At 37.6% G+C, this 23,153-nt stretch overlaps 2 protein-coding genes across 10 annotated transcripts in view; both read left to right on the top strand.

The window, feature by feature from the left end:
• Window positions 1–232: 232 nt before the first annotated feature.
• Window positions 233–18,711, top strand: LOC122094691 (protein ENHANCED DISEASE RESISTANCE 2-like). Of its 4 annotated transcripts, none has more exons than XM_042665287.1 (21): window positions 233–678; window positions 1,441–1,515; window positions 1,632–1,685; window positions 1,772–1,837; window positions 1,927–1,988; window positions 3,889–4,019; window positions 4,117–4,163; window positions 4,244–4,344; window positions 6,947–7,042; window positions 7,163–7,227; window positions 7,316–7,387; window positions 8,178–8,324; window positions 8,484–8,803; window positions 15,337–15,400; window positions 15,514–15,689; window positions 15,901–16,002; window positions 16,162–16,212; window positions 16,312–16,455; window positions 17,093–17,188; window positions 17,396–17,497; window positions 18,167–18,711. In XM_042665287.1, the coding sequence occupies exons 1-21, from the start codon at window positions 526–528 to the stop codon at window positions 18,263–18,265; spliced, it is 2,223 nt and encodes a 740-aa protein (XP_042521221.1). In that variant the 5' UTR covers window positions 233–525; the 3' UTR covers window positions 18,266–18,711. The 4 variants fall into 4 exon arrangements, 3 of the variants coding, with proteins under 3 accessions (XP_042521221.1, XP_042521223.1, XP_042521222.1); XM_042665289.1 differs by having other exon boundaries at window positions 17,424–17,497; XM_042665288.1 differs by lacking the exon at window positions 17,396–17,497.
• Window positions 18,712–21,799: 3,088 nt separating this feature from the next.
• Window positions 21,800–23,153, top strand: part of LOC122057849 (protein-tyrosine sulfotransferase) — a 52,363-nt gene continuing 51,009 nt past the window's right edge. For 2 of the 6 annotated variants that reach the window (XM_042620174.1, XM_042620172.1), the window contains exons 1-2: window positions 21,800–22,157; window positions 22,824–22,925. In XM_042620174.1, the coding sequence (XP_042476108.1) occupies window positions 22,877–22,925 (49 nt within the window). In that variant the 5' untranslated portion in view covers window positions 21,800–22,157; window positions 22,824–22,876. Of the gene's footprint in view, window positions 22,158–22,268; window positions 22,374–22,445; window positions 22,481–22,823; window positions 22,926–23,153 lie in introns of those variants that run through there. The other 4 variants (XM_042620173.1, XM_042620169.1, XM_042620171.1 and 1 more) reach the window with 4 other exon arrangements.

Genomic DNA, 23,153 nt, shown 5'->3' on the forward strand with positions numbered 1-23,153 from the left:
TTTTACCAAAATACCCTTTTCTTTGCTTAGCTAAATTTATCTAATAAATTGAAATTGAAAATAAATAAAAAATAAAAAATAAAAACCAGAGAAAAATGATTAAAGACTCCATCTGTTTCTCTCGCACTTTCCAACTTGGCAGATGGCAATTTCGTCAAATTGGACGTGCTTCACGTTTGCTGTCAATTTTTGTCTCATATATGCAACATTGCGGTTGCTTTTACACGCAGACGGAAGAGAGAGAGAGAGAGAAGAGAGAGATTGCTTTGCCTGAAAAACTACAAGCAGGAGAGAGATTGCTTGTAAACGATTCTCTGATTCCCTTGTGGGATCAGAGGATCATTTTGTAAAAAATTGTTGTACACCATTTTTGAATTTAGCATGGGAATATATACATACGTCAGAACTGTTTTCCAGTCATGAAACTTTGCTGAATATTCAAAATTTCATCTTCTTGCACTTCCTTTGAGAAAACATAATTTGGGGAAGAATCAAGAAGGTGGGGTTTTGGGGGGTTTCTCTGATATGGGTATCTCACAGAAGGAAGTAAGAATGGAGGGATGGCTTTATCTCATTCGTTCCCGTACGATTGGATTGCAGTACACGCGGAAGCGGTATTTCATTCTCCAGGATCAATGTCTTAGAAGCTTCAAGTCCCGGCCAACATCAGAGAATGAGGTTCTTAGCTTAATTGTTTGGTTAATCCTTTTTCTCACTTTTTTTTTTTTTTTCACAATCTTGACAATCTGTAATGTTCTAGAGATGTTCTGTTTGAGTTCTGAACCAGTTGCAGAAAGAATTCTGCTGGGTTTTTTTTTTTTTTTTCTCGCTTCTCATTTTTCATTTGTATCATGTTGGTATGTTAGAGTTTTGGTTGCTCGAAGAAGTCCATGTCTCATGAAGAGTTCTTTCTGTTTGAAATTTAGTTATATATGTAATCTCTGTATTGTACATACGATGTAAAGAGAGGCTGGAGATTAAGAATATTTGATGCTTGCATGGTGATATTTTATCACCAAATTTGTACATTTGATAGCCATTAACATTTTCCAAGAGCCCATGTTGCCCTTCTTCATCTCCTTTTTTCTTTTTTTTTCCTGAAGTCCTGGTTACATGTAGCTATGCCAGATAAGGAGAAGAAATCCCTGAATAAGAAGTATCCACAAGAAATCTGAAAGATATTTTAAAACTATTATATTGGGCCACATTAGTACATATGTACAATCCATTCGTGTCTGGGGGATCTGTTGTTTGTGTCTAGGCTTGTGTTATCCAATATTCCATGGTTAACCAGAAGAATTTGTACCATTTTGTATGAGCTGATAACTATTGTTGCTTGTGTTAATATTGTCTCATTTCCCATATACTATGTAGCTTCTTGTTTGCTCTTGCTCATCCAATCAGGTTGGGGAGCTGATAAAAACACCTTGGTTTTTTCAGGATCCTGTAAAAAGTGCAACAATTGATTCCTGCATTCGAGCTATGGACAATGGGAGAGAGAGGATTAATAGGAAGGTATGAGCGTCGGCCATGTTGCCTTTGCCACATCCACACTCCTTGAAGAATGTTGCAGCTGTGACACATTAGTTCCTGTTAAAGCTTTGTAATGATAGTTTTGTTGCTACTTGCAGGTGTTATTCATTTTTACACTTTATAATGCTTCCAATCACAATGATCGGCTTAAGGTGTGGTAAACTTTGTTAAAAAAACTAAGGTTTTTTTTTGGCCATTTCTATCCATTCATGAATCATGGGCACATTACATTTCACAGCTCGGAGCAAGTAGCCCAGAGGAAGCTGCAAGATGGATTCACTCATTCCAGGAAGCTGCACAGCAGGTCCCCCCCCCCCCTCTTCTCTCATTGATTAACTTACGGATTTTTCCCCTGCTGAAGATCAAGGTCTGATTGTTTTTGCATATTTACAGGAGTGTGCCATTTCAGGAGAGAATGGTCTGGCTTGTCCCAAGAGAAAGTGGCAGGCATTTAGGTGACTTATGTCATATCCCAGCATATTCATTTCATTAAAAAAAAAAAAATGTATACTTTTAAGAACCCATAATTCCTCTTTTTTATGTGTTATGTAGCTCTGCTGTTATTTATTCAATTTAGTAAGAATGTTCTGTTTTATAAAATTAAATAAATGGAACTAATATGAGGGAAAACAAGTGATATGATTTGTAATTTATACTTCCGTATTTTTAAATTAAAAAACACTGAGGCAGACTCAACATCCTCGCCTGATGTATGGCAAACTCATAACTCCCAAATTATCTTGCTTACTTGCTCGACAAGTACTAACTCTTATCAATTAATTTTCAGAGGAAGCAAGAAATGTGAAAAATAGCTGCTGATTCAATTGGACAGCAATGCCTTCCAGAGTGTGCAAAACATGCTCCATTGAATCTACATATCAGCTTTCCACTAAATAAAACTACTCTTCCCTGTCCAAAGTCTAAACCCCCATCTCTCTTTTACCTTAGACTTCTGAGCCACAAAATCTGAGGACTGGACAAAATGGATTAATTCCTGATCTTGAACCTTTCAATTATATTTGACCACAAATAGTCACTCCTGAGCTTCGAAAACTATCCCTTATTAATGAAAAGTGACATTAAAAGATATCCTTCTACTAAATAAAGTAAATTCCTTTGGTTAGTTATGTCAACAACAATCTTGGTATTTAGTTAGTTCATACACTTTTTTCCTTTGTTTCATCTGTTCTGGTCCACAGAGCAAAGATGTTATTTGGTACCCAATGATCCAATTTCCTTGTCGCCTTGGATCCTTGAGTGGGAAAATCTACTTTGACCCTTGGAAGGATGAAATATCTATCCTTCCACGAGTCAAAAGATAGTGTGGTATCTGTTTGATCAGTTTCTCAAAACAAGGATTAGATGATAATTCTTTTCTTAGAAAAAAAGGTAGGTTGCCAGTTCCTTGCCTGCAAAGTTCACGTGGATTAACTTTCTATACTCTCAAGTCCTCAACTATGAGGCAAGGTAACGTTGTATAGATTATTGCAAAAACTAAATCATCAATCTTAAGTAGTTTTTTACATTTCACTCCACACCATCAGCTCGAAACTTCTAAAATTGTTACTCCACTTGTATCATGTCTCAAAAACCAGCATCTCTGAACAACAAACTACTGGAAATCAACAATCAACAAGCCTCAAGAGGAAGAAAATACGATTAAAAAGAGGACTGCAATAAAGGTCCTTGGATGGCGATGGCATGATTGTGATTGTCCCTTATAAATTTCTGATCATTGTGGATGGTCCACCTTGGCCTCATACAAATCAGGCCCATAAATTTGAAAGAAAAGGGGCGCGGGTTAGGATTGGGGGGGGGGGGGGCGGGGGGGGGGGGTTCCTTATGTTATGGGCCCCATATGTAATGTATTATATATTCTATAGAAAAACAAAATTCGGGGGGCGGGGGATTACACCACTTGTCTCCATGAATGTATACAACTGATCAAGGTGGTTACTTCATGTCAGAAACAATTAAGAAGAGGAAGGTGCAAAATGTTGTTGTCTGTGCATTGGGATTTACTTTGGGATCCTATGGTAGAAGAGCCTTATGTACTATGAAATCAGCTCCTTATTTTTACAGCCAAGATCTTGCACATCTGGTTGGTTGCCTATTAGTTAGAATTCTCTTGAACTCTTTGCTGGATTTTCTTTGAAATCGTGCTCACATAGTGTCGTAGTCTCATTTAAATTTGAATCCTGATTGAGGGATGGTAAACATTTATCTTTATTGTTCCAATCTAGGGTAAACCATTCAATTGAGTGCAATGTCTGTTTGTAAACCTTGCATTCCAGAAATGTAATTTACTTAAAAGGTGTTTTTATACTTACAATCTTTCATTGTGAGCTGTGGCAGATTAAATGGTTCCAAGAGAAGAGATTGTAGAAAATCCATGGAATGGATTCTTAATTCATCCATGCACATAGATCCATTGACAAATGACGTTATTGCACCCTCTCCATGGACAATCTTTGGCTGTCAAAATGGAAAGCATTGAATCACAGCCCCACCCCCACCTACATTTCATTAGTCTTTCACAGATTCTTAATTTATTTATTTATTTATTTATTTTTTATTATGCAGGGTTACGGTTATTTAAGGAGGCAAAAGATAGGGATTTTCATCGGCCAGTGGGTATCTTATTTTGAATATTCCATTTTTATTGATTTTAAGTTTTGGTTTCAGTTGCTGAATGTTCTTGTATCTTCAGTATTGGAATGATCATCCAGCAATAATGGCAGTGGGCGTGATTGATGGAACTTCAGAAGCTATTTTCCAGACAGTTATGTCCCTTGGGCCCTCCAGATCAGAGTAAGATTTTCTTTTCCACTAATGTTTCAATAAAAAAAAAAAAAAGAGGGGTAAACTACAAGACCTGAGTCAAGAAAGTCTGACATCAAATGACAGGCCATGTGCAACCAGCAAAAATATACAGTGATATGATAAACGAGTGCAAACAGAACATTCGATAAACACTTAAAAATTCTTCATAGACATTGCTTGGCCAAGTCTTCCCTGAGGAAGTTACTCAAACTAGGTGATCAAATAAAAGAGATATTTGTGGAAGATATTGTAAAGTGAGCTTTTCCGATCAAATGGGAGAAGTCTCAGAGCAAGGTACTTCTTGAAGAGATGCATCCTATTGAAGTAGCTGGATCCCTTCCACTCTGGATGATGAAATCGTGATAAAGCTTTGCAGTAGGACTAGACGGAAGCACCTTGGTCTCCACTGTTGCCAAACCTGCCGCACTGATCCTGCCTTACAAGACTTGAATCACATTCCTTGCCTTTCAAATGCCTAAATTGTCGGAGGGCCTTGGATAGCAGATGTGTCATCTGCTAAAGTTTAGTTTGGTGGAGTTCTAAAAATATGGGAAAGGGACCTAGGGCCTAACCACCTGGAGCGAAAGACATAATTCTATAATGGCCTGCCATTCTCAAATGATAAAATCACTAAATTAATTTATATGGCCCAGAAGGTACTTTCACAGTCATACAGTCTATGTCTCAGGTGATTCTGAGCTATCTTTGAATATTTTATTATTTCTTTCCTTCCATATATATTACGTCCCTGCTACAAAGTATGGCCCAATAGGAACCTCCCTCTGATGCATAACAGAGCTGAGAAAAACACCTCAGAAAAAGTAACATTGTGAAGAATCATGGGAATAAGGAGCCTGACTTCCATTGCAAAATGATAAGGATGCAATAGTGATTGATTGATTGACTGACTTGTTATTCACTTTAACTAATGAGAGGAAGGTCCATTTCTTTGTTTACTGATTAGCTAAATCACTAGTGTATCATTCATTCTTCTTTAACCTTGGAATCAAAAGGTTTTAAGATAAGTAGAGCAAAAACAGAGTATATGCTGTGTAACTTTAGTATAATAAGATTGAGAGTGAGGTGGTAAAAATTGATGATAGGGAGTTCCCACAAGGTGATAACTTTCGATACCGAGGTTCAGTCATGAATAAAGGAGAAATAGAAGATGATATTATTCACATAATTAAAATAGGGTGGATGAAATGGAGGAATGCGTCTGGAGTGTTGTGTAATCGACATATCCCTTTAAAACTCAAAAGGAAATTTTATAGAACAGTTACATGACCTGCAATGACGTATGGAGCTGAATGTTGGGCAGTAAAAACAAATCATTTTAAAAAACATAGTGTGGCTTAAATGAGGAATTTGCAATGGATGAGCAATAAAATTAGAAGAGATGAAATAAAGGATGAACAACTTAGAGCAAACCTCTGAGTTCCCCTATTCATGATAAGTTGCGAGAAACTCATATGAGATGTCATGGACTTGTAGAATGGAGGCCTTTGAATGCTTTGATATGAAGTCGTGATTTAATTCAAATTGAAGTTGTTGAAAAAGCTAGAGGTAGGCCTAAAATAACTATAGGAGAAGTGAGAAATGACACGTAAAGCTTAGAACTAGAACCTTGCATGGTTTTGAATAGAGCTGATTGGAGAAGTAGGATCCATGTAGCCGACTGAACCCATTTAGTTGGGAAGAGGCAGAGCTGAGTTGAGTTATATTGAAGACAACCTGACAGGCGCAAGGACTCGGCTGGCAGAGACTTTGGGTAGGTCTTGCATATGGCGTTTCTATACCCGTGGTCTGATAAATTGCCACACCTACCAATTTCGACTAATGAGTAGCCATAAAGACTTTGTGAATGGTCCCTTTCCCAACAACAACTACAATTCAGCCTTATCCCAACTAAATGGGGAAAAAGAGCAACCCAATGCATGAGGATCCTGCTATTGCATGCTTTTGGGGGGGGGGCAAATGTACACAGCCTTACCCCTTGCTTCGCAAGCCCCTGAAATTAAAAGGTAAAAAAGAAGGAAATCAGGATTGTTAGTGATCTGAGGGTTGAGAACTTAAGATAATTAAGATTATTGATTTATTTGATGAACACATGTAACAAAGTCACTGATGTACAAAGTACGGTAAGTGTTCATTATCACTATGATGGTTCCCAATTGCATTATTTGTTTTAAATGTTGAATACAGAGAATTGTAATCCCAACACAATTTTCATATGATAAGCAAATATTTCATTTATGGCCCATCCAGATAAGCTTATATGAACGGTCCACTGTTATCTATATAAGCTTCTATGAACAGTCCATTATTTTGAGCCACTAGTTGGTTAAACCTTCGCCCATGTGATAATGTCAAAACTCACATAATAAAAGTTTCAATCTGCAAAAACATAGTATGCTTAAAAGGTTTCATGCGTAGTAATGTCAATAGATTGGACATAAAGAATAAGTAGCTGGAAGTTATTATTTTCTTAATTCATTTATATGTACACCAATGTGCATCCAGTGCTTTTTCTTTCTTCCTTGATGATGAAGTGCTTTTATTCCAATAAAATCTACCGATATTCTTGCAGATGGGACTTCTGCATTTACCGAGGCAGTGTGGTTGAACATCTTGATGGTCATACAGATATTATCCACAAGCAGTTGAAGAGTGACTGGATGCCTTGGTCAGTTCTGGACCCTCTCTTAATTTATTATTATTATTATTATTTTTGAATGATGTTGAGTCAATTCACAAAGTATTTTGCAATCTTTCCTGTTGTTAATAGAGCATGGTTAGATTACAGGGGGATGAAAAGGAGAGATTTACTGCTGCAGCGGTATTGGAGACGGGAGGACGATGGAACGTATGGTACTGACTCTTACAGAAATTTAAAAATTCAATTCTCTCTTAAATCCTCCCATCAGAAACTAACCCGTTTAATTGTATTCTGTCACAGTTATTCTTTACCATTCAGTGTATCACAAAAAGTGTCAACCCCGAATAGGCTATGTCAGGGCCTGCCTTAAAAGTAATGTATGCTTTGAATTTGATATTGCAAATCTTCTATGATATATATTTTTCTCCCTTTCTTTTCCTTCTAGATCGTTTCATGTCTTGAGATTGTCAAGGAAGAAATCAACCTTACATATGATACCCACTTGACTGATGCTGTAATTCTGGGCAGGCTGAATGTTATATAATCTCTATGATTCTCATGTACTGCATTGTAATTATATGTTATAGACATGGTACTTGATTTCAATTTGTATAAGTGCATGTTGTTTTTTTTTCCCCCAGCTATTGTAAACTCTATGATGAATCACACTCAAAACAGATCCGCAAGATCAGAAGAAACCATCCAGTCTCCTGAGCTGTGTACATAACATATTTTATTGGTGGTTGGAATGCCACCATTAGGTGTTTTACCTAGCTCAATATTCTATTTAAAAATTGACCTGCTTGATGAACGTAACAGTCCTGTCTGAAAATATTGTCCAGCAACAGTACGTATTATTTATGACTGTCCAATCTAATGCTGTAGATTTAAGGGAGAAACGTCTGGTTGACTTGCCGGCATCTGAGGTAGGGTTCTTCAAATAAAGGGTCCCATCTAGTTGTATTTTAGCTACATGGATGTCATAGGCTGATTGAATGGATTCTTTTGTCCAATCGACTTAACTATTATTTTCGAGTTTCCATCAAATTATGAAATTTATATTAAGTTTTCTTGTGCCTCTTCAATACTGATATTTTGATCTTTAAATACCTGCAAAGTTTGGGAACTCATACTTAGACATTGTTCTCTTATTAAATTTTAGGTGGAGGGTATGTAATATCTCCAGTTAACCAAGGAAAACAATCAGTTGTAAAGCACATGCTCGCCATTGACTGGAAGTTCTGGAAGTCTTACATACGTACATCATCTGCTAGATCTATAACTATCCGGATGATGGCAAAAATTGCTGGTACTTCTTCTTTCACTGATTTTGCGCAATCCCATTTTGTTCTCCATAGATTCATGTAGGGGGATCACTTCAGAATGAAAATATATTTATTTATTTAACTGCATAGTTTAATTTATTTGTATATATTTATCTATTTATATGTTTGTATGTCTTTTGCAGCACTGAGAGAGTTGTTCAGAGCCAGAGTAGGAAATTACCCGTCCTCTAATTTTTCATCAGGGGAGTTGGCAAGAGATATTGGGTTGGTTCAAAATGAAAGAGAGAATATTAAGGTTGAGGTTCAAAACCCGGAACAAAATAGAATGAGTGATGAAGACGATGGAATGGAAAAGGAGTTGGGGAATCCACCTTCCGTACCTGCAAGCCTCATGGGATTAAACGATACATCTGATGAGTTCTTTGATGTTCCTGAGCCGTCAGATAATGATGAATCAGAGAGTTGCTGGCCTTCTGACTCAAGTCCAGAAATGCGTTCTCAGGTATTCAATTCTCACAAAACTTGATGCTTTGCTTGTGCTTGAAAAAAGTGAGCTTTTAATTTGCACTAATAGTTTTACTTTATTGAAGTTCAAAGATGTACCTACATGCCATTCATTTTATCAATAAAGATCAAGATTGTACTGATGATAAGAGCAACGCTAATAGCACAGAAACTTGCAACCTGCCCAGGTCAAGGCCATATTAATTCAATGAACACAATGAATAGAGAAAAAGAATCCCCATACTATCCGGGAAGAACCTACATGGTGGTTACATAAACTTCTTGCGTGACCTCCCTCAATATGCCTCTTCTCACATGTGAGTCAGCTAATGTGTTACCTGACGACTGTCTTCGTGATAGGGAACCATAGTTCTAGGTTTCGGAAATTTCAGTGCAAATTTCAATGGTTTCGACCCACCCCGAGATTTCCAAGTTTCGGAAAGTTTTGACCCAAATTTCTAGAATTAGCCCCAAAAAAATCTGGTTTTGACCTGTTTTCGAAAATTTCTGTTTCGACCCTTTTTTGACCAAGACCCTGTTTTGATCAAGGTCGAAACCTGATTGAAACCCGAAATTTTGAACCTTGGAGGGAACATATACTTATACAGCATGTTTAAAATTGGAAATAATGTGGTCCACTTTTCTCTAAAGGTAATGGAAATTCAAGAGCTGATTCTCAAGGACCAGCTACAACTGAATTGCCTTATCTCATACAGCTTCAATTGATTTATTCTTTTTTTTGTTTTTTGGGTGCAATTTTGGGTTTGGCCTTTGACTTGATGATTGATGATTCTTAGATCTGAAGCCTCATGAATTTCTTATGACAAATGCCTGTAAATGTAGATATCAGGGACAAAAAAAATCTATTCTTGATTATAGAATGCTTGATGAATGTAAGAGTTATAAATGCATCAGATGGGGGGGCTTTTGTTGAAGCTATTTTCTTTACCTCTTTGGAGCATTCTTTAGGTGTTCACGTAATTTGTAACCAATGGTCTAGAAAAGGGTAGAAATTGTTTGGCTGTGATCATCAGGTGGTTAAATTTCCGCAGGAAGACCTTCCCTGAAATCAATGGGTCCAAACCTCCTGATGTCCACCACCAGTATGTTCCATCCTGATGCAGTACTGTATGCAAAAGTTGACAGTACTTTTGATTCTCTACCGCATTAACTTCTGTTACAATCCCAAAGATCTGTAACCAAACCAAAGAAAAGAGAAAAGAAGAGGAGAGAGAGAGAGAGAGAGGTGCGATCGATGGTACTCCCAAAAGAGAGGAGAGACATGCAATCAGTCCAGAATAAGTTGATCTCAGGTTTTAGTCATTTACTTATATTAAAATAATGCTGAAAGTAAAAGACAAAAGTAACCCCATTTCCCAATTACAAGCAAAGCCACATCACAGAAATATGGGAGCCGATGGGACCCAAAATACCCCTATCGGTTTTAGAGTTTAGCGCTAGGTGCTAAACTCAACACTCCCCCTCAAGCTGGAACATACACATCACCCATGCTCAGCTTGGTACAACCATTACGAAAACTAGGAGCAAACAGTGACTTAGTGAACATATCAGTCAACTGATCTGATGAATGAATAAAAGGAGTCTCAATCAGCTTCTTCAAAACAGCATCACGAACAAAGTGACAGTTCATGTGTTTGGTTTGCTCCTCTCATGGAGGACTGGATTACTAGCAATGTACACCGTAGCTTGGTTGTCACAATACATCTGCATAGGCTTGGTTACTGGAAATCCCAACTCTAAGTGTAAAGACCGTAGCCACATTAACTCAGCAGCAGTATGAGCCATAGCTCTGTATTAATCAATGGTAGTCTACTTCTTGCTATGCCATGTAACCAGATTACCTCCAACAAAATGTACAATAACCAGTAGTAGATCTCCGATCATTAGCAAAGCCAGCCCAAGCAACATCAGAATAGCCAATTAGTTCCATATGCCAATTAGGATGATAGATCGGCCATTTTCCAAGAACACCCTTTAGATAACAAAGAACATAGACAACAACATCCCAATGTGCTTTCTGAGGAGACTGTATGAACTGACTGAGGACTCCAACAGCATAGGAGATGTCAGGACATGTTACAGTAAGATAAATCAGCTTGCCAATCAAACTCTTGTACTGATGCACATCCTGAAGAGGTTTGCCATAATTAACACCAAACTTTTGGTGAGGATCCATAGGGATATCAATAGGTTTGGATGCAATCATACTAGTATCAAATAAAAGGTCCAACACGTATTTCCTTTGAGATAGACTGATCCCTTTCTTACATCGGATCACCTCAATCCCAAGAAAATAGTGAAGTTGGCCCAAGTCCTTAGTCTGAAAGTGTTGTTGTAGATAAGCCTTGACTTCATAAATTTCTGCCTCATCATTACCAGTAAGGATTATATCATCAACATAAACTACCAAGACGACCAGTTTATCACCTCTGTGATGAACAAAGACAGAATGATCAGAATAACACTGAGAAAAACCAAAAGTGACTATGGTAGCGGTGAACTTGTCAGACCATGCCCAAGGGGAATGTTTAAGTCTATAAATAGCCTTGTGTAAGCGACACACATGACCTTTATTCTCCCCCTAAACAACATAACCTAGAGGTTTCTCCATATACACCTCTTCCTGTAGGTCACCATATAAGAAGGCATTCTTGATGTCCAACTGAAACAAAGGCCAATTAAAGTTGACAGCAAGAGAAATAAGTAGACGAACAGAGTTTAACCTAGACTCTAGGGAGAAGGTCTCAAAATTATCAACTCCATATGTTTGAGTATACCCCTTGGCAACTAGACGAGCTTTCAACCGCTCAACAGAGCCATCAGAGTGATACTTAACAGTGTACACCCAGCGACACTTCACCAAATCCTTACCAGGAGGTAAATCTACCAGACTCTAGGTACCACAATTCAAGAGAGCATCCATTTCTACATCCATGGCAGTTTTCCATCTAGGAATAGTTAGGGTATCATTATGGGTGCGGGAAATAGGGTTAGTAGAAAGTGACAAGGAAAAACTATGGATGGGAGAGGGAAGATGAGACAAGGAAACAAAATTATCAATAGGATATACAACCATAGATTTTTTAGTACAAAAATGTGTGCCTTTCCTTTGAGTAATTGGTAAGTCATCAGGCAGAGAAGGAGGAGGAGCTTCACCAGAGAAAGGCAGCAGTGGAAGAAGTGAATCATCTAGAGTATTGGTTTCTCCACTCGGTTGTCCAACCTTTTTCTCGCGTTGATAAACCTGTAGAGGAGGCCAGTCATTGGCACTGGGCACATTAGGGAAGGGTATGAGAGATGGAATGGGTGGAGGAGATGGAGAAGTCCACTCCATACCAGACTGGGACACCTGAGGAGAAAAGAATGATGTGCCTTTAAAGAAGGTCACATCGGCACTAACAAAGTTCCTGTGAGTAATGGGGTCATAGCACTTATACCCTTCTTGAGTACGTGAATAACCTAAAAAAAGGCACTTAGTAGACCTGGGAGAGTTTATCTACTTGCACATGCAAATTATGGATAAAACACACACAGCCAAAGACTCGGAGAGGAACAGAAAAACTTGGCAAAGTAGGGAACATAATAGAAAAAGGGGACCTATCTGAAAGCACTGAAGATTGCATGCAATTAATCAAGTGACATGCAGTTAAAACCCCATCACACTAAAAATGCTTAGGAACATGCATATGAATCATAATAGCACGGGCTACCTCGAGTAGATGTCGGTTCTTGCGGTCTGTTACCCCATTTTGTTGTGGGGTATAGGCGCAACTAGTTTGGTGTATCATCCCACAGTTGGCACAAAAATTAGAAATATCATTTTGAGCATATTCTAAAGCATTATCAGAACGAAAAATCTTAATTAAAATGCCAAACTGAGTTTTTATTTCATTATAGAATTGCTGAAACACAGGTAAAAGTTCAGATCTGTCCTTTAACATATAAAGCCATGTAAGGCGAGAATGATCATCCACAAAAGTCACAAAATAACGAAAATCAAATCTATTACTAACTCTGCAAGGACCCCATACATCAGAATGGACTAAAAAAAATAAAGACAGACTATAAGACACAGAGCAAGATGGGAAGGACACAGTGATGTTTTCCCAACTCATAGGCCTTACATTCTGACCTAATCACAGACTTAAAACTAAGAAATTTCAACCTAGCTAAAGATAAATGTCCTAAACGACAGTGCTGTTAGAAAGGAGTCACATCCCCAACACCAGTAGTAGCAGCAGCAGAAGAAGTAGGAGAACCACAGTTGAGATAATATAAACCATCTTTTTCATGCCCTCCACCAATCGTCTTCCTCGTGTGAAGATCCTGAAAAACACAGTAAGAGGGAAAGAAGGTTACTGAGCAATTTAATGAGCTAGTTAACTGGCTCATAGAAAGAAGACTTAATGGGAATTGTGGAACATATAGCACAAAAGATAAATTCAATGAGGATGTGGGTGATATAGTACTATGGTCGAGAATCAGTGTGGAAGCACCGTTGGCAAGAATAACAGATGTAGAACTGATACTAGAAGAAAAGGTTTTAAAAAGTGATGACTTACCAGTCATATGGGCAGAAGCACCTGAAGCAATGATCCAGGGGGTAGAGGTAGTGGTAAGAAGGGCTGAGGTACCTACATGAGCTAAGGTGGCATCGGATGTAGACCCACCATTGGATGTATTAGAGGATGCCTCGGGAGTGTGCAAGCGCCGAAGCAACTGATTGATGTCATCATGCAGGCTAGTAGAAGAATCTCCTGATGAATGGCTCGGTTTAGTATTAATGGAAGACCCTGTGTCAGTACCATCATCTGACACTGCATGATTGGCTAACTGGGTGGCCCACTCTGGCTTGCCATGTTTTGCTCAACAAGTCTCGACAGTATGGTTAGGGTTCCCACAGTAAGTGCACTGGCAAGATGCACTATCAGACGGCTATCCACCAGAACCTTGACCAGCCGACCCACGTCCTCCCCCACGACCACGACCACCTCCACGGTTGGCAAGGAAGGCAGAATTGTCTTTGGAAGACTGATCAGGTTTTGTTGATAAAGTAATACGCTGCAGTCGTGAATAAGTGTCATTCAGAGTAAGAACAGTATCACCTGCGAGTAGATGGCCCTTCACTGCTTTCCAATCATTATTCAAACCAGCCAAGAATTTGGAAACAAAAAACTCATTACGCTGAGCTTTCAATTTTTCAATGTTAGTGGTCAAGGGTAGGAAAACATTGAGTTCTTCAACCATTCCCCTGAAAGCACTATAATACTCTAGAAGAGTTCTGTCAGACTGGCGAAACTGGAATAGTTTCTCATAAATATCATAGATATAAGTCATGTTCTTCTCCTGAGAGTAAGTTTCCTTCAAATCGTTCCATACTCCTTTTGCAGTGGAGTGAAACATTACATTGGCAACAACATCTGGTTCCATACTATTCTACAACCAGATTAAAATCAAGGCATTCTCCTTCATCCATTTATTATAACCCTTGTCAGATGCTGGAGGAGGATCAGGAGTAGTATACTGAAGTTTATCCTTGGCCATAAGGCAAACCTTCACAGATTGAGCCCAAAGTAGGTAATTCAAACTTCCCTTGAGCTTGATAGAGGTAATTTGGACATTGACATTGTCCGAGGCAGATGCAGTAGTCACAGAGGTAGTAGACTTGGTCTCAGCCATGAGAACCAAAAATAAAGTGGGCAAATAGCGTCGCAGAAGTAAAAAAAAAAACCAGCAACCAAACCTGAACCACAGAGACAAGCGCTAGCGATCTGGCAGAAATCGAGTAGGGCAGAGAAGAAAGTAAACTGCTGTCCAAGGTCTTCAAATCTTCAGTGTAGAAACAATGGGGCACGATCCATGCACGAAGTCAATGACTCCATGTGATTTAAAACATAGTAGATGCAGCAGTAGGCGGCTGCGCACCAAAAAGTTTTAGCACTAAACTGAGATCAGCAAAGAGGGATCTGAAAAACGACTTTGATTTGATTACAGAGACTCTGATACCATGTTACAATCCCAGAGATCTGTAACCAAACCAAAGAAAAGAGAAAAGAAGAGAAGAAGAAGTGAACAGAGAAGAGAGAGAAAGAGGTGCGATCGATGGTACTCCCAAAAGAGAGGAGAGGCCTGCGATCAGTCCATAATGGGTTGATCGCAGGTTTTAGTCCTTTACTTACATTAAAATAATGCTGAAAGTAAAAGACAAAAGTACCCCCATTGCCCAATTACAAGAAAAGCCACATCACAGAAATATGAGAGCCAATGGGACCCAAAATACCCCTATCGGCCCCTATCAGCCCCTATCGGTTTTAGAACAACTTCCTTTTTTTTTAATAGAAATTTACTGCATCGACTTCCTTCACTAGACTTCTCCATCTTCTGATTCTTCATAATTGTTGAGATCCCTATATTTCTTTTTACCACCAACTGATTGCTTTGGGAGATGTTGTGAGCTTTTCCCTTCTTGTTTATCACATGGGTATTTTGACATTGGACTTGGACATGCAGGATTTATGCTATCCCAAGCAATCAACAGCTACGGGTTTTGTGAGAAAATTGCATGATTTAGCAAGTGAGTCTTATTAGGCTATCCAAATTTCAACTGAGGGATGGCATATGTTTACTTTTTGAATTAGATTGTTTTTTACAATTTCAAAAATGATTTGAGGCTTCCATATGCTGCAGTTCAGAAGAGGGGTTATGTAGACTTACAAGACTTTCCGTGGGAAGATGGTACACCATGCTGCTATGGAGCCACTCTCCCAGAGGATCCAAGTTGTAGAATGCCTTGCAGTTGGACAACAGCTGATCCTTCTTCATTTCTAATTCGTGGAGAAAGTTATCTACAAGATCGCCACAAGGTACCTTCTTTTGACTGATATTTGATATTGTAAATGGAAATAATTGTTGAATTATTTGAAAAGATTTTTTTTTTTTAATGGGAAAAAATAATGTCAAACATAAATGGGATATATATAGATTCAAGTTTCATTAGTGAAACTTCTATTATGACTAAGTTGTTATTTGTGGTTTAATTTCATTCTTTGTTGATTTTTCACTTTTTCTTTCCAGATCAAGGCAACAGGCACCTTGATGCAAATGGTAGCAGCAGATTGGCTTAGATCTGAAAAGCAAGAAGATGATCTTGGTGGCCGTCCTGGGGGCATTGTTCAGGTTGATCTATTACTATGGTACCTTTAAATGACTGAATACTTTAGTGAAAGTCCTTTCATATGGGTGCATGCTTGCATGTACACACATATACAAACAATTGCATGAGCATACAAACTCAAAAAAAGGAAGAAAATCTATTCTTACTTGTGAATTTTGCAGAAATATGCCATGAAGGGTGGACCAGAATTCTTCTTCATTATAAACATACAGGTGAATTTTATCTCTTTTATTTATTTATTTATCTCCTTCAACCTTCTTTTTGGGTTCATTGTGATTGGAATATTTACCATTATCAGTACCATGAACCAGGCCCCTGGTTCAACTGCATATGGTCTTGCATTATATTACATGATGAGCACTCCTGTGGAGGACAGTCCCTTACTTGAGAGCTTTATCAATGGAGATGATTCATATAGAAATTCAAGGTTTAAGCTCATACCATACATTTCCAAGGTCAGTATAAGGAGCAATCCAAATTTGTTTGTGACTCACAATATAGTTGAATGGAACTACATTTACTAGGAAACATATGCTTTCCCATTTTATTGCTGCAATATTGTTTACTCTTGGTCAAGAGGTATGCGGAAGAGAACACTGTGTTCCCTCCCCTCCCCCCCTTTGGTGACAATTTGCAGTAAGAGACATGCGTACATGCATTTGCACATACACACAGAGAATTGTGGTAGATAATTCATAAGATTGGTTAATAATGTATTTTAACTGGACTCTTTGGGTTGATAGAAATTTGTATTGCTACTTGGTAAGATACAAACCCAGATGATAAAATGAGAGGCAAAATTTCATTTGTCTCCATTTCTTTTCATGTAGAATATTGAAAATATTTTGTGGAAAATGAGTTAGTTAATTGCAGGCTAATTCTTATCATTTGTCAAAAACTCAAAATTATTGAGTGAGTTGAATCAATTTTCCATTTTCTATCAAATTTGTAAAGACAAAATCTGTGTAATATAACACTAATTTTCTGGATAATGTTTTCGATACTTTACACATAAGACAAATAAAGCTTACAAAAACATCAAAGAATGTGCATAGAGTGTGTGCTTGCTAATTATGGGTTTTCCACCTCTAGGGCTCCTGGATAGTAAAGCAAAGTGTTGGAAAGAAAGCAGGCCTGGTGGGTCAAGCTCTTCAAATAAACTACATTCGGGGGAAGAACTACTTGGAGGTAAAGTCACACCAATCTCTGCAGTTGTATGCCATGGATGTGGGAATGCCATGTTTTTTTTTAAATACAGTTGCTGACCTATTGATTTTGTGTGTTGTGTGAGTATGCACCTAAGCACTAATACACATTGAGCATGTTACGCTAGGGCCATGTATTTTTGGTACTAATTATAATAAACTAATTCTGCACATTAAACAATATTCTCAGCTTGTAATTGACGTCGGCTCATCCACAGTTGCAAGAGGTGTGGTTAATCTTGTTCTCGGGTACTTGAACAATCTGGTAGTTGAAATGGCATTTTTGATACAGGTGAGACAACCATGCCCTCATACTGTGACCTCTGGTTCTTTGTTTTGGTATTTGTCATGCATTGGAACTTTCTTGGTGTTACCTGAACTCCCCAGGATATATCACAACCTAAACCACCAGAACACAGAAAGGCCTTTGAGGCTTGGAATTTCTGCATGAAGCTGTGGGATACATGGAATTGATCTCCCTTCAAGTTTGAACACGGAAAATGTTTAGGCCTAAAATGTTAATGAAAGGTGGAGACTACAGTTTGCAACATGACTTGTTTGTCCATGGATTAATGATCAGGAATCTTGCATATAGAAACTTAAAGGTTCTCCCTGGCTGTCAACTCATCCTTCATGAGCAGTTCTGAATTCTGATATGGAACTATAGTCTTTAAGCCATCTTCTCTTGCCTTAAAAATAAATAAACAAATAAAAACAAGCCTTAGCCTGTGGCTGGTATTGCCAGGAGAAGAGTTCCTGGCACAATCCAAAGAATAACCTATCAGATGGACAGTCTGTATTTACCAGATGTCATGCCTTACACATCACTACAATAAGGGGTGGATTTTTATTGAGTGAAGGTTGTACATGACTGTTTATTCAAACATCCTATTAGTCTTTCTCTGTGCAAGTTTTCTAGTTTGCTTCTTGGTATGTGAACTTATTTCATTTTTCAATGCAGGCTAATACAGAAGAGGAGTTACCAGAATTCCTACTTGGAACATGTCGTCTCAATCATTTGGATGTATCCAAAGCAGTTTTTGTGAAACCAAAATCTTGACCTGGACAAATTTAGATTGCGACCTTCTTATCTACAACTCCTCCTGAAACACCCCCCCCCTCTCCCCTGGGCAAAAGAAAAGAAATGAAAGGACGAGAAGAAAGGAAAAAGCTGGGTTCTGATTGAGTCTCTTGGAAAGCAGTTATGTGCATGCTTTGGAAACGAATTCATATATAATTCTTTTATTCAATTAGATTTAAAATGGCAAAAATGTACGGTATCATTGTTTTCTTAGTTACGGGTGTTGCAAATGTTTGTATAGATAATTTCTCCCTATTCAGTGCTCTTTTTTCAATTTGTAAAGTGTTTAGTAAATTTGTATTTACTTTAAGTATTGAACATTTTCTTTTTCTTTTTTGGGTGCAACTGAAGATTGCTGTAATACCAAATTTTTTTTGTATATTGTTAAACTGCACTGGTCATGATTCAAGAACTCTCCCTTTGTATCTAAACTGTAATGAGTAATGACTGCTAGGAACTATAGTGTAAGTGCAGGTTCTATGAATTACAAGATCAGGTAGCTCATGGACACGTGCACTGATGTGGAATTTGAAGCACCTTTGTATAGATAGCTGCCTCCTAGGCATGATTTAAGAACTCGGCGAGTTCTCATTGAGATCTCGTTATTTCGAAAAGGCGAGTTGGCGTAACAGGCAAGGTAAAAAAATGACCAAATCTCGAGTGAGATTTCGAGATCTCAGTTGAAATCTCGACTCGACCAGTTTCGGTCCATTTTGGTCAAAATTCTGGTTTGGGCTACACTATAAACATGGTTTTGACCCCAAGAGGTAAGATATCTCGTTGGTTTCGCCATGTTTTGCCTTCGGGACTTATTTTTGAGTGAAAAAGCACACAAAATCTGTGGAACATCTGTTCTTTTTTGGAGATCTTCACTCTTAGTCGCATGAAAGCAAAGATGTTCAAGATTAGTAGTGGCTTTTCCCCTCAAGAACACTCCAAGGTAAAAATTTCTTCCCAAATCCATTTTTTCCAAAGGAACATCATCAAATCTTTTTTCTTACCATTGTTTTTTTTATATGTCATGATACTAATGGCGATCTATACATTCATGGAAGAAAAATTAACTTTATGTTTTTAAATATATATATATATATTTTTTTTTGTTACAATAAATGCTTTTATTGGAAAAAAAAAATGGAAAAATATGATTTGTGTAAGATGTTTTGTAAATAGCATCTTAAGGGCTCCAGAGCCTCAGCTTCAACCATACATTGTGATTCCTGTCCGTCAAGCACCAAGTAGTAGCTATGGATCTCTTTCGAGCTCATTAAGTTTTAGAGATATTTACCCAAGGATTGGGTACCTCTAGTTTGTCGGTGACTATGTTTATAGGGTTGCTGTGGCTGACATTGAATATTACTTCCGTCAAACTATGACATGGCTAGCCTTTGTGATTCAATCGGAATAAAACATAATTCGACATCAACATCAACAACATGGAGGCTATGATGATACGGCCTGTCACTCATTTCAGTATTAGGAGTCTTGATTTCTAAGATGGAAATGTTATGTACTTCATGGCTTTATGTTTACTTGTTAGTTTTTACTTGTTAGTTGTTACTTTAATGTATGTGATTCATCAATCAGCAATAGGAATTATAAATTATGGCTTTTATATATGCTAATGATTAAGTTGTGTCAAAATAGTGATTGTGGAATGTGGATTGATGAATATATCATACTAGATGAGGTGTTCAAAAATTCGCCACATACTTACATATGGTACATTGTCAAAGTACCATTTTGAGCTTATTTTTAGCAAATATGATGTTTCTATTGTGTTTAGAATGACTAAAATATAGTAAACACATAATTTAAGGGCCTACAAATGCCATATGCCCACCGAGATCTACCAACGAGTCGATCGTCTGAAAAATACAAGGTTTCGCCGTAGATTTCGCTATATCTCGTTTTGTTGGGATAGCGAGATGACTGGTGAGATTGAGTTTTAAAACCTTGCTCCTAGGCAGAACATGCCTACCTAAAATTCCCTGCCAAATTTTTTTGTTTTTTTGTTTTGTCTTGTTTTTTTTTTTTGGGGGAGGGGGGTGTGAAATTTCCTATTAGATGTTAGATAACTACAAAAGATGTCTTCTATTAAATTTATTTCCTGAACATTTTGATGATACTAGTGACATGCTTGTCAGCACAATAAGAAGCAAGATTGAAACTCTACATATCTGATAGAAATGATGCAATCATCCACATTCAATCTTGGATTTAGTTTGTGTTGCCCATGTCTGATTTGATCCATCCAAAATGGACGGTGGGTGGGGAAAGCTCTATAAAATAGTAGAGACAAAAAATCTACAAGTTTTGATCATGGAATAGCTCATACAAGGGGGTGAGACCATGAGAGTTAATAATGAATTCTCACACTTCACAAAATCCAATCATAGAGTCAAATCACCAAAGGTGAAAAGATTGTTACTTAAAAAAAAAAAAAAAACCTTTCCTCCATGTAAAGAGGTTATATAACATGATTGTGTAGTCAATTCCAAAATACTCCAAATTTGGTTAATAGTAATTGTGATGAATTCTCTATCCAACTGTGTAGTGAAAGCTATTGTATTCCTGTGTCTATCTCTCTTCTCTTAAAATAGGGGATGGATATGTCATTTCATAGGAAGGAGGAGAGAACATGGAGGCACTAACATAAACTACATAGTCTCGCAGCATTTCTCCTCCCTTTTTAATTTTACTATACTTTGTAATTCAGCCTATCCATCAGCTACATGGACCATTGTCCTCTAATTAACTCTATTCAATATCATTCTCGATACAAGGCCTAATTTACTATGTGATAAAACGTTTTGAGTTAAAATGGAAAATAAATATTACATATAAAAAATAGATCAAAACAAATCAAATCAAACCAAATAAAATCAAATAAAATCAAACTGATTAACACCTTAGGTCACACAAATAGCAACAGAATCATAAACCGAATTTTAGATAAGATCTTTGAACCCGGTTTTAATGGAGTGTTTACAAAATTCCATCGGACAAAATTTTGGCAACTCCTAAAATTCCCAATCTATATTATAATTCGCCATTCATCCTTGACCCCACTTTGACTTTATGTTGGAACCGGAACAACTCATCGACTGGTGGGCGTACTGCTATGTGGGCCCTACCACTAATAAAAAATAAATAAAATTGTTATTTTTTAGTAATTTATAAACAATTATTCACTATGTCAGTCTGTCAGAGTCTCAGGGGTATAAAGATAAGGAAAAAAACAAATAAAGATAAGTCAAACCATGGACTGTGGAAAGGACATTTTGGTCATTCAACGCACCCCTAAAGGTCCTTTATAGTTTCTGTGGTCAATAGCCGAAACCGTGTTGTTGGAAAATGAAATCCTCCGGTGCACGTTAACCAAAAGAGGCCCTTTTATATTTACTGTTTTGCCCTGTAGAGGGGTTCACATCACGTGTCCACCTCTCTCTTTTTCTTTTCCTTTTTCGGAAATTAGTCGTTGAAATTATTCATTTCAAGATTTCCTGTGACGTTGGGAGTTAGGTTCGGTGTCTTCGGACACGCAAGAAAAAACAGTAGAGTCAGAAGGGGAGAGGAGTTAATACTATCAATTTCATTTCTGTTTCGACGAAAATTGATGTTTCTGCCGTTTTTGTTTCAGAAACGGCAGAAACATTATCAAACAGGTCCTGAATTTTGATTCTTTCTGTGTAAATACATTTTGTTTTTTTGGAAAGGAAAGGGGAATCGAGAGAACATGAGCAGTTCTTAGTATTGGAAGGTTCTAATTTCTGTCTCTGCGGACCCATTCTTTGATCGTGAGTTTGTCTGCTAGAATTCTAACATAAGTTATGGATTTATGAGCACGAGATCCCGGAATCCGAGACAGGTAGGGTTAACTCATTGGATTTCGTTGTTTTCATGGCTTTAATGCTTTGTCTATTCCTTAATGTTCAAATGTTTGAATTTTTGCCGCTGCTGTTGCTTCTTGGGTTTTGTTTTAGGGTTCTTCTGGTTCCGATGGGTTTTGTCTTTCAGCGTTCTTTGGTTTCTATTTTCTGTCGCTAGAACGTTGATGTTTTTGAAACTCGAAAAGATTTTGGTGGTGAATTCTGTTATTTTCTTTATCTCTGGGCAATGAGCTTTACTAAATACTAATATAATTTTAATCCCTTCCCTTCTCTTGACCTTCATTGTTTCGTTTGGTGACTGGTTGGTGCTTTATTTGAATCCTAGCATTTTCATTTTCTTTGTTCTCTACACTAAAAAAATTGGGTTTTGTTCCCACCTCCCATGTGGATTGAGTTCTGCTATTGTCATTTTTTAGATTTTTTTTAGAGATTTTTCATTTATTTGCTGTTTTCTTCTCTTAATATCTGAATTCTACTGTTTCGCATTTTGTCTATTGCACATTGGAATGATTTTGATTACTGTTTGATATTTTGTTGTGAATTTTATGCCTTTTCCTATTTTATTCTTTTTCATTGTGCCAACTGGGATACCCGTTTCTTTCCTTGATTTCTTCTTCCTCTTTTGTCTGGCGCTGATAATGCAGTTCCGTTGGTCTTGTTCCTGGTTGAAACTAATTGGATAGGAGAAGAGGTGGATATGGCTCCTACTAAAAAAATTGCCATGCTGGTGATCTTTTTTACCTTGGGTATGTATGTCTGTTTCCCTAATCATTTCTTTTTCTATATTGAAAGGTAATTTTATACTTCCCTGCTCCATCAAAATTTTGTTCTGTTTGGCAACATTTTTTGCATCGGGTGTGGATGTATTTGATATTTTAATGTTTCCCCTAAACCCTAAACCCTAAACCCTAAACCCTAAAGCTGTTTACTGCCTTTGAACCCACAACATCCCCCCGGCCCCAACCCCAACCCCT

The sequence above is a fragment of the Macadamia integrifolia genome, chromosome 12 (genome assembly GCF_013358625.1).
Source record: "Macadamia integrifolia cultivar HAES 741 chromosome 12, SCU_Mint_v3, whole genome shotgun sequence".
NCBI classification, from domain to species: domain Eukaryota; kingdom Viridiplantae; phylum Streptophyta; class Magnoliopsida; order Proteales; family Proteaceae; genus Macadamia; species Macadamia integrifolia.